Source organism: Apis mellifera, linkage group LG1, assembly GCF_003254395.2.
Source record: "Apis mellifera strain DH4 linkage group LG1, Amel_HAv3.1, whole genome shotgun sequence".
NCBI lineage: Eukaryota > Metazoa > Arthropoda > Insecta > Hymenoptera > Apidae > Apis > Apis mellifera.
Genome location: NC_037638.1, coordinates 18,636,209 through 18,648,308, shown reverse-complemented (window position 1 = coordinate 18,648,308; position 12,100 = coordinate 18,636,209). Strand labels below are relative to the sequence as shown.

General features: G+C 37.7%; 1 protein-coding gene across 9 annotated transcripts in view; it reads left to right on the top strand.

Annotated features, from left to right (window-relative positions):
• LOC410696 (protein madd-4) overlaps nt 1-12,100 on the top strand; it is a 186,238-nt gene that overhangs the window by 129,437 nt on the left and 44,701 nt on the right. The window contains exon 1 of one of the 9 annotated variants that reach the window (XM_026440585.1): nt 2,984-3,786. The exons of 6 other annotated variants lie outside the window; for them this stretch is intronic. In XM_026440585.1, the coding sequence (XP_026296370.1) occupies nt 3,730-3,786 (57 nt within the window). In that variant the 5' untranslated portion in view covers nt 2,984-3,729. Of the gene's footprint in view, nt 1-2,983; nt 3,853-12,100 lie in introns of those variants that run through there. 2 more of the 9 variants (XM_026440590.1, XM_026440603.1) reach the window with 2 other exon arrangements.

Sequence of the window (12,100 nt, the reverse complement as noted above, 5' to 3'; positions counted from 1 at the left end):
TCGCGGATCGATGCCTTTATGAATATTGGAGAAACGAAACAAAAGCACTTCTCGAATATTGCGCAATTATCATGGATTGATGCGTAATCAGTCACTTCCGATGCTTTCCCTTCTCGAGACGTTTGTGTGTATTTCCGTGGCAATTTATTTCTTGAAATTTCTCGAGCTCTTCCTCCGAGTGTCTTGGGAAAGGGGTATATATAAAGAGGAAAATAATTATTCGTTATGATTCGTATTTATCGAGGAATAACTCGAACAATTATCAACTACGACTTGAAAAACGATAGACGATATTAATATCTCGGTGTATAAAAACACTCCAATCAATTCTACGAAGACTAAACAATCAAGGACTCGATTTCAATATGAATAAAATCTTCGGAACGAAAATCCAAGAACATTCGTTGCGATTTTCTGCGACCTCAACCGTTTCACTATTACTTTTCCAACGTTATAAAACAATTTCAACCAATTCTACAAAGATTAAAAAATCAAAAACATTCGATATCAATATCAAATTTTCAAAATTCCATCGAAAACATTCACAGGTTATTTTTCACGATCCCGCGATCATTTCGCTATTATTTTCTCACTATCTCGATCGATTTTACAAAGAATATTAAAAAATCAAGAAACCATTCTCTATAAAATTTTCACGAAAATTTTCAAAATCTCGTCAAAAGCATTTTTCATTTTCGACCGGTTGAATGAAAATTATACGAAAAAAATATCCAATTTCGAATTGGAAGAAAATTTTCAAAATCTTCCATCAGAAACATTCGTTTTCCCTATATTCCTCCTCGTCAAAGCAAGAAAACAACGCGTGAACGGCAAAGGGGATCTCGAGCAAAAGAGAGATTGTCGCGGAATCGAATTTTCTCGTGGAACAAAGCGGGATCGGTGAAACTCGGGTTGATGCGTTAAACGCGTTCAGAATGATCCGGCTCGATCTCGAGGGCAATCTCGACCTCCGTTTCACGTATGGGTCTCGCGTCGTCCTGGCATAAAATTGCATCTGGAATTTTTCGCGAGATCTCGCCTCTCTCTCTCTCGCCCTCTTTCTCGCCCGAAAGACGAGGTCGGCAGTCGTCGTGTCGTGTGACCGACGTGACATTTCGCCCAAGGGTCGGTGTCGCGGTGTCGGCACCTCTATAACCTGGAAGGAGAGGGTGAGACCGCCTGCGCTCGACGTTCGTCGTAAATGCACCCCCGACAAAGCTATCGATAGGTACACCTTGACAAAGGCTGGATGTCGATCGTGGCCTCCCTCTCCCCTTTTTGGGAAACGGGTACGGGCGGCGCATACGTAATGCGTAATATCTCTTTCATTTAAACCGTGGCGAAACCGGCTTTATCGAGGCTTTGTTGCAACCAACGATTCTCTTTCACACGCTCGACCTGTAAACGTGCTGTCCATTACTGCACGTTCCCGGGGAAATGGGGAAGTAGCTGGGGAGGAGAGAGAAAATAAGTCGAACAAGGCGGGGAGTTGGAAAAAGGAGAGGGTTGGAATTCGAGCGAGCGTGAAATTTGCCTCGAGGGAGATGGGAGCGTGGTGTGGTGGGAAACGGCGGTGCTGAGATTAATTTCGAGGAAATCTTGGATTGGATCCGCTTCGGTTTGCCGATCATCGCGCTACCGAGATTACTCTGATTGGCGTTGTTCAAAGTTGGGAAGGGAAGAGGATTGAAACGATGATGAGAAGTAGTAAGAAGAGGAATAACGTTGGAAAGTGTGCATCTTGTAAATTCATTTACCTCAGTTTGATTACACTTGGAATTAAATTCTTGCCACTTTTTCTTGGAACAAAACGTGATAACTTGCGTTTTTTTTTATCGTGGAATAAATTGAAATCATCGAAAAAAGTCCTCGACGAATCCAACCATCCTTTTATCACCTATCCATTTTCTACTCTTCCTTACATCCATAAATTATTCAAGCGTACGAAATATCGGAGAATCACGTTCGAAGAGCATCCGGAATCTATCGAATCCCATCGAAAAATTACGTGTTCCCAACTTGGACGATTCATCATCCGAGTGCAATGGTGATGCATCGAAGCGGCCGACGTCTCGTTCAACTTTCTCCACTCTCCCGCGTAGATCGGTCATCGTATCGGCTATTCGTTTCGTGGCCGGTAACGTTGTACGTGTAGTACGGGCGTTTAAGAATTTTGTCACGTTTTTTCGTGAGGTCGAAACGACACGGATTCCCCCGCAGAAATCTCTCATTTCGGGCTGATGGACAATTTTCGGAGGATCGTAAGTGCTCGTTCCTCCCTCTTCAACTTTTTACGATGTCGCATCCAATCTGGCCGGCACGCATTCAACCAGCCATGGCTACGCGTACCACGAATATTCCGAATGTACGAGCGTTTATTTAAGATCAACGACGAATTCGACCAACCCTTGCTATCCTATCATCTTGAAGGGACGAGGCACGAAATAGTTTGTAGTTGTATTGTTTGATACATTTATCGATACGTCATGGATGGATCAACGTGATGCTGTTTTTTTACGGTGTAATCTTGCAAAGGATTTTTTAATTCGATGATTTTATTTTTTGATGATGGAAGATTTAAGAATAATTGAAGATTTTTTGAAGAGAGAAGAATCATAAATATCTCGGGATTACTTTTAATCTTTCAGAAATTCGCACAAATATAATTTCATAATCTTTATCGTTTAAATAATAACTCGTACTGACTAGATAAAAGAATTTAAGTGGGTTCCACTGAATATTCATGGTTTGTTAAAGCTCGCGTGGGAGAAAGAGGAGAAGAATTTACCGATGTTTTTCCACCAGAAATTTCGTTTGCAACGCGCAAAGAGTTTTTGTTTTGCTCGGTCAACGTAACAACGATGTCAAACAATAGCGCGTCGGTCAATTTGCTCTCCGTAAAATAAGGCATGATTGTCAGATGGATCGAATTAAGCGTAATTGACACGTCCCTCTAGCAACGTGCAATCCCGACAGATTGCACTCGCTGCAGTTTGTGCATCGTTACGCAACGCGCTGTTGCTCGATCTGCATTCACATTCGATGGATTTATTTCTCGTTTATAATCGTGTAATTTTAAAAAAAAAAAGAAAATACGCGATGCGCGAAAACGAAGAACGTTACAAGAGAGAGAAAGAGATAGAAAAGAAGAAGAAAATGTTTCCATTATAAATAGATGTGACACGAAGCGACGCTTATGACATCGACGAAGATCGAAGAGGATTGCGTGAACCTTTATATCGGTGAACAAACAAACGATGAAAGAAAGCCCGGAGGAAAGAAATCTGGAAATATTTGAACGCGGGTTAAGCTCGAGATCAAAGCGATAAGGAAATAAATTTATCGCCGAGGCGGAAAATAAAACGCGAGATTACGCGGGGGTTTATCGTCGACTTGGACATCGAAAGATTTACGAAGCTCGTTAGCAACAAAAAAAATAAATAAATAAAAATAAAAGTAAAAAAAAATAAAGCAAACAGAAATAGAAGAAACAAAAGAAATGTTATAGCTGGAAGAATGGGGTAGACGAAGACGTAGATAGCGAAAGAAAAATTAAAACCAGAGAAGATGTGGAACGTGGAAGGAAAGAGTAGATAGAATAAAAATATAAAGAACGTAGCTAGAATAAGAAAAAAAGAAATACGTATAACGTGTGGCGATCTCGTGTAGCTCGATACGTTTCAGTCGAACTCATCAGTCGTCGAATGTAAATTTGGCTCGAGGGACGATATGCAACCGCGATTAATACACGACCAAGGAAAGGATTATGGTGAAAGAAGGGATTACGTACGTGTATCGGAAACCCTGGAATTGGAAAATTTATGAAAAACTGCATGGTGTGTTACTGCAACTGTATGTACAGATGTATAAATGTTTATAGATGTGCATCTCGATATCTGGGTATTTATAAAGTAATCGAAGCCAACGTTAACCTCGCGAAATATGAATAGTGTGCATGCTGGTTCACGAGCTTTTCCTTTTGAAGAAGGATCTAAGTTTCTTGGGGATATCGTGACGGACGATAATTTACCGGAAATACGATAAATTTCACGTTAAAATCCAGCCAGAAAGGATTTACGTTCGCGAGCTTTCAGAGGGGACTTTTCGCGCCTTGTACTTTGCTCTTCTTCGATTGATCTTTTTCTACTTTTTTTTTTTTTTTTCATTCGGTATCTCGCTGTGCATGTCAGGCTATTTTCTTATTATTTTTTTTTTTTTTTTCATTTTATGATAGATACGGTGCATATGATTTATCTTTTTTCTCCTCGAAAGCAGCGAAATATCAAAGATTATTTTCATTACTGCATTTCGCTTGTTTAAGATATTTTAGGAAATTTTCTAACTAATTAGAATAAAAAAGATAAAGATTCGTTTATATGTTAAAATTGAAAAAAAAAATGATAATAACTTTTACGCTTTAAATGAGGACATTTAAATTACGCGGCATCTCTTATGAAATTATAAAACTTTTATAATTCTTTCAAATTTTATTTATTTCCATTTTATATTTGATTATATGATTTCTATGGAAGATTATTTATGCGGCATTAAAAAAAATATCAGGATTACATTATTAGTTTCCTCGTAAATGCCAAATTGCAGTTCTTTCGTTTGAAAATTTTTATATCGAAATTGCGTAATTCATCAAGATTAGAAAAGTAGTAGGAATTCATTTATGTATTTCGGACTGAAAGTTGGAAAGAATATAATATATTATAATTTTTCTCTGTTTAAACGAGGATATTCAAATCACGTAATGCACCGTATAAAATCATAAAATTTTCGTAGCATTTTTTTAAAATTTCTTTTTATCTTCATCTTACGTATAATTTTTATTACGAAACTCTTTTTACTAAGTAAAAAAATAAAAAGTACTATCAAAGTAGCGTTTAATTTCCTCGTAAACGAATCATTTCGTTCCGTCCAATTGAAACGATACTTTAAAAAGGAAAAAATTATCCGACTAAATTACAAAACGAAAAGTATAAAATCGTATACGTATTTTTTTTGAAATTTGCAAAAGTGATATTACTTCCTACTTTCCTACATGTTAATTTCTCTAAACGGGAATATTCAAATCACACACTATGCCGTTCGTAAAATCATAAAGCTTTTGTAGGTTTTTTCTTTGAAATTGTGAAGGTGGTTAAATCGAGTGCGACAGGCCGTGCCTCGGTACTTTTTTATTCTCTCTGTCCCCTGTATGCTTCTTTTGCCACGAACAAAAAACTTATATGCATTCAGATATGGGAACGTTAAATGATTCCCGCACTTTCCGTATCAATTTCGTTCTTTGTGCTTGAACGCGACTCCTGGTTATATTAAATCCGCGCGACAGCATAACGGCGAGAGTGAATTTTTAAATTCCAATATCCAGATCCATATCAAAAAAAAAAAAAAAAAAAAAGAGAAAGAAAGAAAGGAAAAAAGAAAAAAATGAAAGAAAGAAAAAGAAAAAGATGAAACGAAAGAGAACATTGCAAATATCTATGATCGTTCTATTTCTTTTTTTTTTCATAATTCGACGTTTATTAATGACTCGTTTCCACCATCGTGAATTTCTGGTAGCGAACTATATCAAGTAAGATGAGCAAAGTTATATATCGTGATACACGTGAAAAATTCTAAATCGAAATGGAAATAATATTTTTGGATTTCGAAAATCGTGGGCAAGAGTGGATTTTCTACCCTCGAGTCGTGAAGAACGTGAGAGGTGAATACGACAGTCAAGAAGAGAGAATACAAAGTGCCTTCCATTTTCCAGTCTTTCACCGTCTGGCCGCAAATTGCTCCAAATTCTTTATTCTCGCCTCACCCGAAACGTCTTTCACGCATTATTTTTATCTTCTTTCGTCCATGTCGTTCGAAAGGATTGCGAAGACAATGACCCGAACTTTTCAAGAGAATCGTCTTCTTGGAAAATTGAATTCAGTCAAGAGATTTCTAATTGTTTCAAATTAGAACTTGCATTTTAGTAGTATCGAATATGATTCTCGTCTCACATAGGGTCAAAGAAAGGAAAGGATTTATAGTTGCAATAAGTATAAATTTATTATGAAATTACCATCGATGATACTTTATTCTTCAAAATTTTATTTTCCTTATTGGAGCAAATTGCATTAAATATGGATATAACAAATGTATCATCAAATTTAATCAAAATTGAAGTCCATATTTGAATTATTCCTCGTACACAACTCCTCTTATTCGACATCCTGAACAAAAGGAATGCAAACGGAAATTCCTCCAGCATCTCTGGAAAAAGGCAATATTTCATAAAACGAAAAGAGAGAAAGAGGAACACCTCCTCGAGGGGGCGAGAACCGTCCCGTACATTTCGACCTCGGCTCACGCGCAGCGATAAAACACGGATTTTTATATCCCCGCCAAAGATATTTAAAAAATATAATAGAATCAATCGACGTGGCGCGGCATGGCAGACGCGCTAGTAAATCATTCGTGGATATATTCGATGGCCGTGGCCTCATCCGTTTCCATACAGAAGGAAAGTGGATAACTCTCGACTCGCTTCCCATTGACCGTATATCCCGAATGCGTATTACGCTCCTCGAATGTGCATCGGATGCGACATCGGCATTCGTTCCAACTATCAAAATTTAATCCAAAATGAATTCTTAATTTCGAGTGTGAATCGGTTCGATGTTTGACCCGGGTATAGATTATTCAGATACTCGATGGAGATGATTCTTTCATTGAATCCGTGATTTTTCACTATGAGGAAAGCGGTGAGGGATGGTTGAAAGCAGAGAGAAGGGTTGAACGGGAAATAATAGGATGAATAAAATAGGCGCGATAAGCCTTGCGGAAATAATTGCAAGCTTATGGAGACTGTAATTTCCCGTTTATATTCCCCTATGTATATAGGTGTTCTGTAACGCGGTTTCGTCATAAAGTCGCGGAACTGTTTCGAATATGGCGTTGTACGTCTGTGCTAATTATCGATTTGTTACATTTCTGCGTGGAAATTGTGCTTTTGAAATAAAAGCCGGATATTAATACGAAAATTGATCAAATAAACGCTAATAAATATAACGATGTAAAAGTAATAGTAAGAATTTCCCGTGGATAAAGGATCGGGAATTAAATATAAAGGCGGTGAATCGGGTAAAAAGGTTTTTCGCGTTGAAAGTGTATATATAAAGAGGATAATTTGAGTAATTCGCGTCGATGTTCGTTTATTTTTAATTTTCCACTCGAGCAATTATAATTTCATTCGGCTATATTAATATCCCATTCAGCGCGAGAGCGATTGTTGTGATCTCCGTTGCGCGGGCGCAATTATAAATAATAGAACTCGTGTGCCCGCCAGTGTGAAGAACATTTAACTCGTGTGTAATTTATCCGGCTCGCGATGTTGGTATAATTAATGGCCGTTAAAATTATCGTTGCGTTTGTATCTGAATCTGTTCTCGAAACTTTCTTCGTCGACGTAGATTTCAAAAATAACAAAGCAAACAACTCTGTGGGGCAAGGGAAACGTGTTTCGACCACTGGCCATTCACCGTGTTTCGTATTATTATAATTTAGTTTCAATTTTCATAGAATTACGAGGATTGTTAAAAAGAGAGAGACAGAGAAAGAGTGAAAAAAAAGAGGAACCACTCGATAAAATTGGAAATTTAATATCTCAACTTGGCTCGAGAATAACACTTATGTCCGAGCATTTTACCTCGCGAAACACAGTCACGATATTTCACGATATTTTAAAAAACTCTCGAGCATATTCTCCGCTCGAGACAATCCTATAAACAATACGAGAAACGATCGAATGGAGGATGGAGAATACGCGAGGTTATCGAGGAGAAAGATGGGGGAAGGGAGACGGGGGGGCCGGAACGAAAAGAGCTGGCCGCATTTTTGCCCATTAATATTCGGCCTAGAACCCACACGCTCTCTCGCCTTTAACAATAAATTATTCACATTCAATCGCGGGAAACACGATCGTTGGACGGAGAGGGCTCCAGGACGGAAGGGCCGAATGGATGAAAAAATCACGGGGGATGAAACGAGTGGGAAGAAAAAGGTACCACGATATCATTAGCATAACGAAACGGAGAGACGTGCGATGAATTCAGATTTCCAGCCCTCTGGCTTTTCCCTCTGTCTCCGATTCTTGCCTGTACTCTGTTAACACTGGTAATAGGCCAGTGTGTATTTCACGGATGTGGTTCTCTTCTATTTTTCTCGACCAGAGGAAAAGATGGAAAATTGGCAAGACGATAGAAATGTAAAAAAAAAAAGAAAAAAGACTCGAGGAAAACGTTGCTTTTTCTGGACAATAACATAATACTTAGGCAAGATTGAGATTTTAATTAAATGGTTCCTATAAAATTTGGTTTGAAAGTTTTATCTGGATGGAGGTTTTATCTTATAATAGGATTAGCCAGAAGAAGAAAATCGAAGGATGAAGATTGAAGATATATTTCATTTTGAAATTGATTCCTCAATATATGTGAAATTTTCTTTTTCGGTGCACAAGATTTTGACCCAAATTCGGATAATGAATAATCATATTGTGACTTTCTTCCCTATAATTATACGATTATATTCTTTCGTGTGATTTCGAAGATATTGAATATCTTCTCTGTCTTTTTCATCCTTGAAATTGTATCTACGTATCGTAATATAATCTGTAATTAATCTCATTCCCATCGAACAATGAGACGAAAAAAGAAGAAGAGAGAAGACCGTAAGGATTTTTCGAGAGATCACCGGAGAATATTGTGTGTGGTTCCTCGGAATTAGTAGCGGGAAATTTAGTGTATGAATTTTAAAGAAAAATTAAAGCGGTTCCTGGAGTGGTTGGTGTATAAATGGAATTTTTACGAAGCGGACTCCTGTAAAATCGACTTTACTTTATTTCTCGGAAAATGAGGGTCACAGTCACACACTCGCTTTATTTCGAAAATGGAAAAGGCGAGACAAATTTTGAGACAATGAATCAAATGTGCTCTGTATTAAATGTTAAATTAAAAAATTGAAAAAAACTAGTCAAAATTTCTATGATCGAATCAAACTATGATTGAATTTTATAATTTAAAAACGCGTCGGTCATCTCGAATCGATATCTATTTCGAAGTACAGATTTAGAAACTGATCTACAAATTTTATTTTATCTAATAAAATGAATTTTTTTATGAAAATGATATTACAATCGATATCATTCCGATCAAACTTAAGCAATTAAAATATTCACACGTTCAAATGGAAACTTTTAATCGAATCTGTTTCGATTAATCCGCGTCGAATCAGAGCTGCTTTTCTCCGCTCAAAATATATGTCCGACTATTTGACAATCGATCGAACGGTGAAAATTATCCGGTCATTAACCGGTAAGTGAATTACGCGAGATTTCAAAACGTCGTAACTACGAGGTTAAAGCTATATTTACGTGGAATAATGGCGTATGTACTATATTATACTTAGATTCTCCACTTTAAACCTTCCGTTGAATCTCGTCGGACTAATAATGCTTAAAACTTCTCTCAAAGTGCGGTCAACCTTAAATTACAACAATCTCGTGTGTTCGTACATAAGTTCGAGCTTAATCAAAAGTCTACTTACTACTTACTACTACTTTTTTCTCCACTTCTCCGCGATATAAATCCTCCTCGCGTAATTTCTCTTTTTTCTTTTTTTTTTTTTTTAATTTCCATTAATTTTTACGAGAACGAAAAAGCGCAAAAAAAAAAAAAAATGACATCCGCGGATTTAATGACGACTGTATGTTAATATTATTTCGTTGGAAACGCGCTTTCGCATCTCGTTACCAAAAAACAATGGCGCGACAATTGCTCCATCGAAAATCGTTCGAGGGCCGGGAATTAATTGAACGCAACTGCGATTAACGAAACTCGAAAATTCCTGTTTTTGCCGCGCGTTTTCGAATCATCGGGCGGATCTTCAAGTGCGCGCGAAAAAAAAACGAATATACGTTTAACGAGAGTATTATGCAAATCCGTGCAAATTACGACTGGCTAAAAATTGGGAGCAAAAGCCACGGGGCTTGAAATAATTGCAACAATTATAAAAATTTAAGATTGGAAAGGGATTCGCGAAAACTGATCGAGTTTCGTGGATGTTGCTCGCGAATCAAAATGAACGACGACGTTGTCGTTGAGTTGTCGTTTGCCTCCTCTTCGATTGTCCTTTATCGGAAAAATACGAATGGATCGCTCGCATAAAGGCGGATGATGTAGTGGACATTAATTAATTATTGCCACGTATAAGCCATGTTCGCGCAACGCCTCGGGATCGGGCATTATCGCGTTAGTAATTCAGTTACCACTGATTTTATAACGGCAACGTTTGGTCCGGGCTTTACAGTAATGAGCCATGACCATCCCCTTGATAATAATATATCGAAATATCGATTACCACATTCGGTCGGGGATAGATAGAGGCTAGACAAAATATGTCATTGAATCATTGGAACGTTGGAACGATTAGAAGATTGTCGTTGGACTTTTTTAAAGGGAATCGATTTCGATGAACGATTCGATATTGGTTAAAGGATGATCTTGATGCGGTGCGTTTGTATCGGTTTCGATCGATATTTTCACTGGTAGCCAGAGAGAGAGAGAAAGAAAGAGGGAAATTTGTTTAGTAACCGTAATCCCACGCCGATCTAATTAAGTGTTAACCAGTATTCCAACCGTGTCGCTGGTGGATTCATTATTATTTTATGAAATGAAATCCATATAGGGTGTTATTAATATCGTTGCAACAATGTGGCCTCGAACAGGATTTAAATTAAAGAGTGGAATTATTGATGCGTGGAGGAACGAGTATTCACGAAGATTTTTCAAGCGAGGTGAAATAAATTCGAAAACGAAAATTAAACGAGGAAAGAAAAAGAAACGGCTTTTGATCTTTGATCGTGGCCAATTCGCGCCAATTTCTTGAGTTTTAACGAGAGTATGGAGAAGCATAGATGAACATCAAGCTTAAAGATAATCTAAACATCGATCTTTGAACGGTGCAACAACCTCGACGGATGCATCGATGCGTCGCGTATAACCGTCTATGAGAACGGACTATTGCCGGCACACTTCCGCTTTCCGGGCGATTAATTTTTTACGATCAAGTTCGATGCGTCTAGAGAGAGGCTAGAGACGAGGAACTTTTGACCCGTTTACATGGAAAATTTCCTACCCTATATTTCCCTGTATACTTTTCCCTCTACGTGAAATGGAGAGGATTCCTTGGTACGTGAGCTATAACTTAGCAAAATCGAGCTTCCGTCGTGTCAGCGTTTCGAACTTGTTCCTTTTTTTTTTATCGTCCCTTGTTTTAACCGAAGAAAAATTGCCGCGCTATTTTTATTAAATTCTAAATTTATCGATATATTCTGCGAACAACGAAAACAAAGCAATGTTACAAAAATATTTAAGCTTTGCTAAATATCGTAACGGGAAAGTTGTCCAAACTTTTACACTCTGAGGGATAAAAAAACAAAACAAAAATTGTATATTGAATTAATACAAGCAATGAATCGATGATAAGTTAGCATTCGCCAAATCGGAACGAATTTCGCGGAGTAATTTTATCAGCTTTATACCTATTGACAAATATTCGAAACGAGATATTAATAAATACTGCTTACATCGATTATCAATTCTTCTCCTGTGTACTATTATCATAATTTTACCTTTTCTGGACAAACCGTTAAATTAATATATGAAACAAAACCGCTCTATACATTTGCGCACACAAATATACAAATTCTGGCCAAAAGTCAAATTTAAAATATTTCTCGAATCAAAGTTAAAAATTAAACGAAACGATAAACTTACAAATAAACGGATTGAAAATAACATTTAAGAACGATACGCGAGAAGAAACGAGGCAAAGTTCGCGATTCGAAAATCCTTTGAAGCATCGTGCTCGCGCATCGACAGGACGTTGAAGCATCGTCGGCGCCGAGTAACATCGTCCGCCCGTATTTTTCATCGATGCCTCGATAATCGACGGCCTTTGTCTTTCTTAACGTGTACAAGCGCCATCGTTGAACGAGTTACAACCGGTCGTATGCACGCCGCGAAACCGCAATCTCGGTCACGACAGAGGGTTGCGGTTT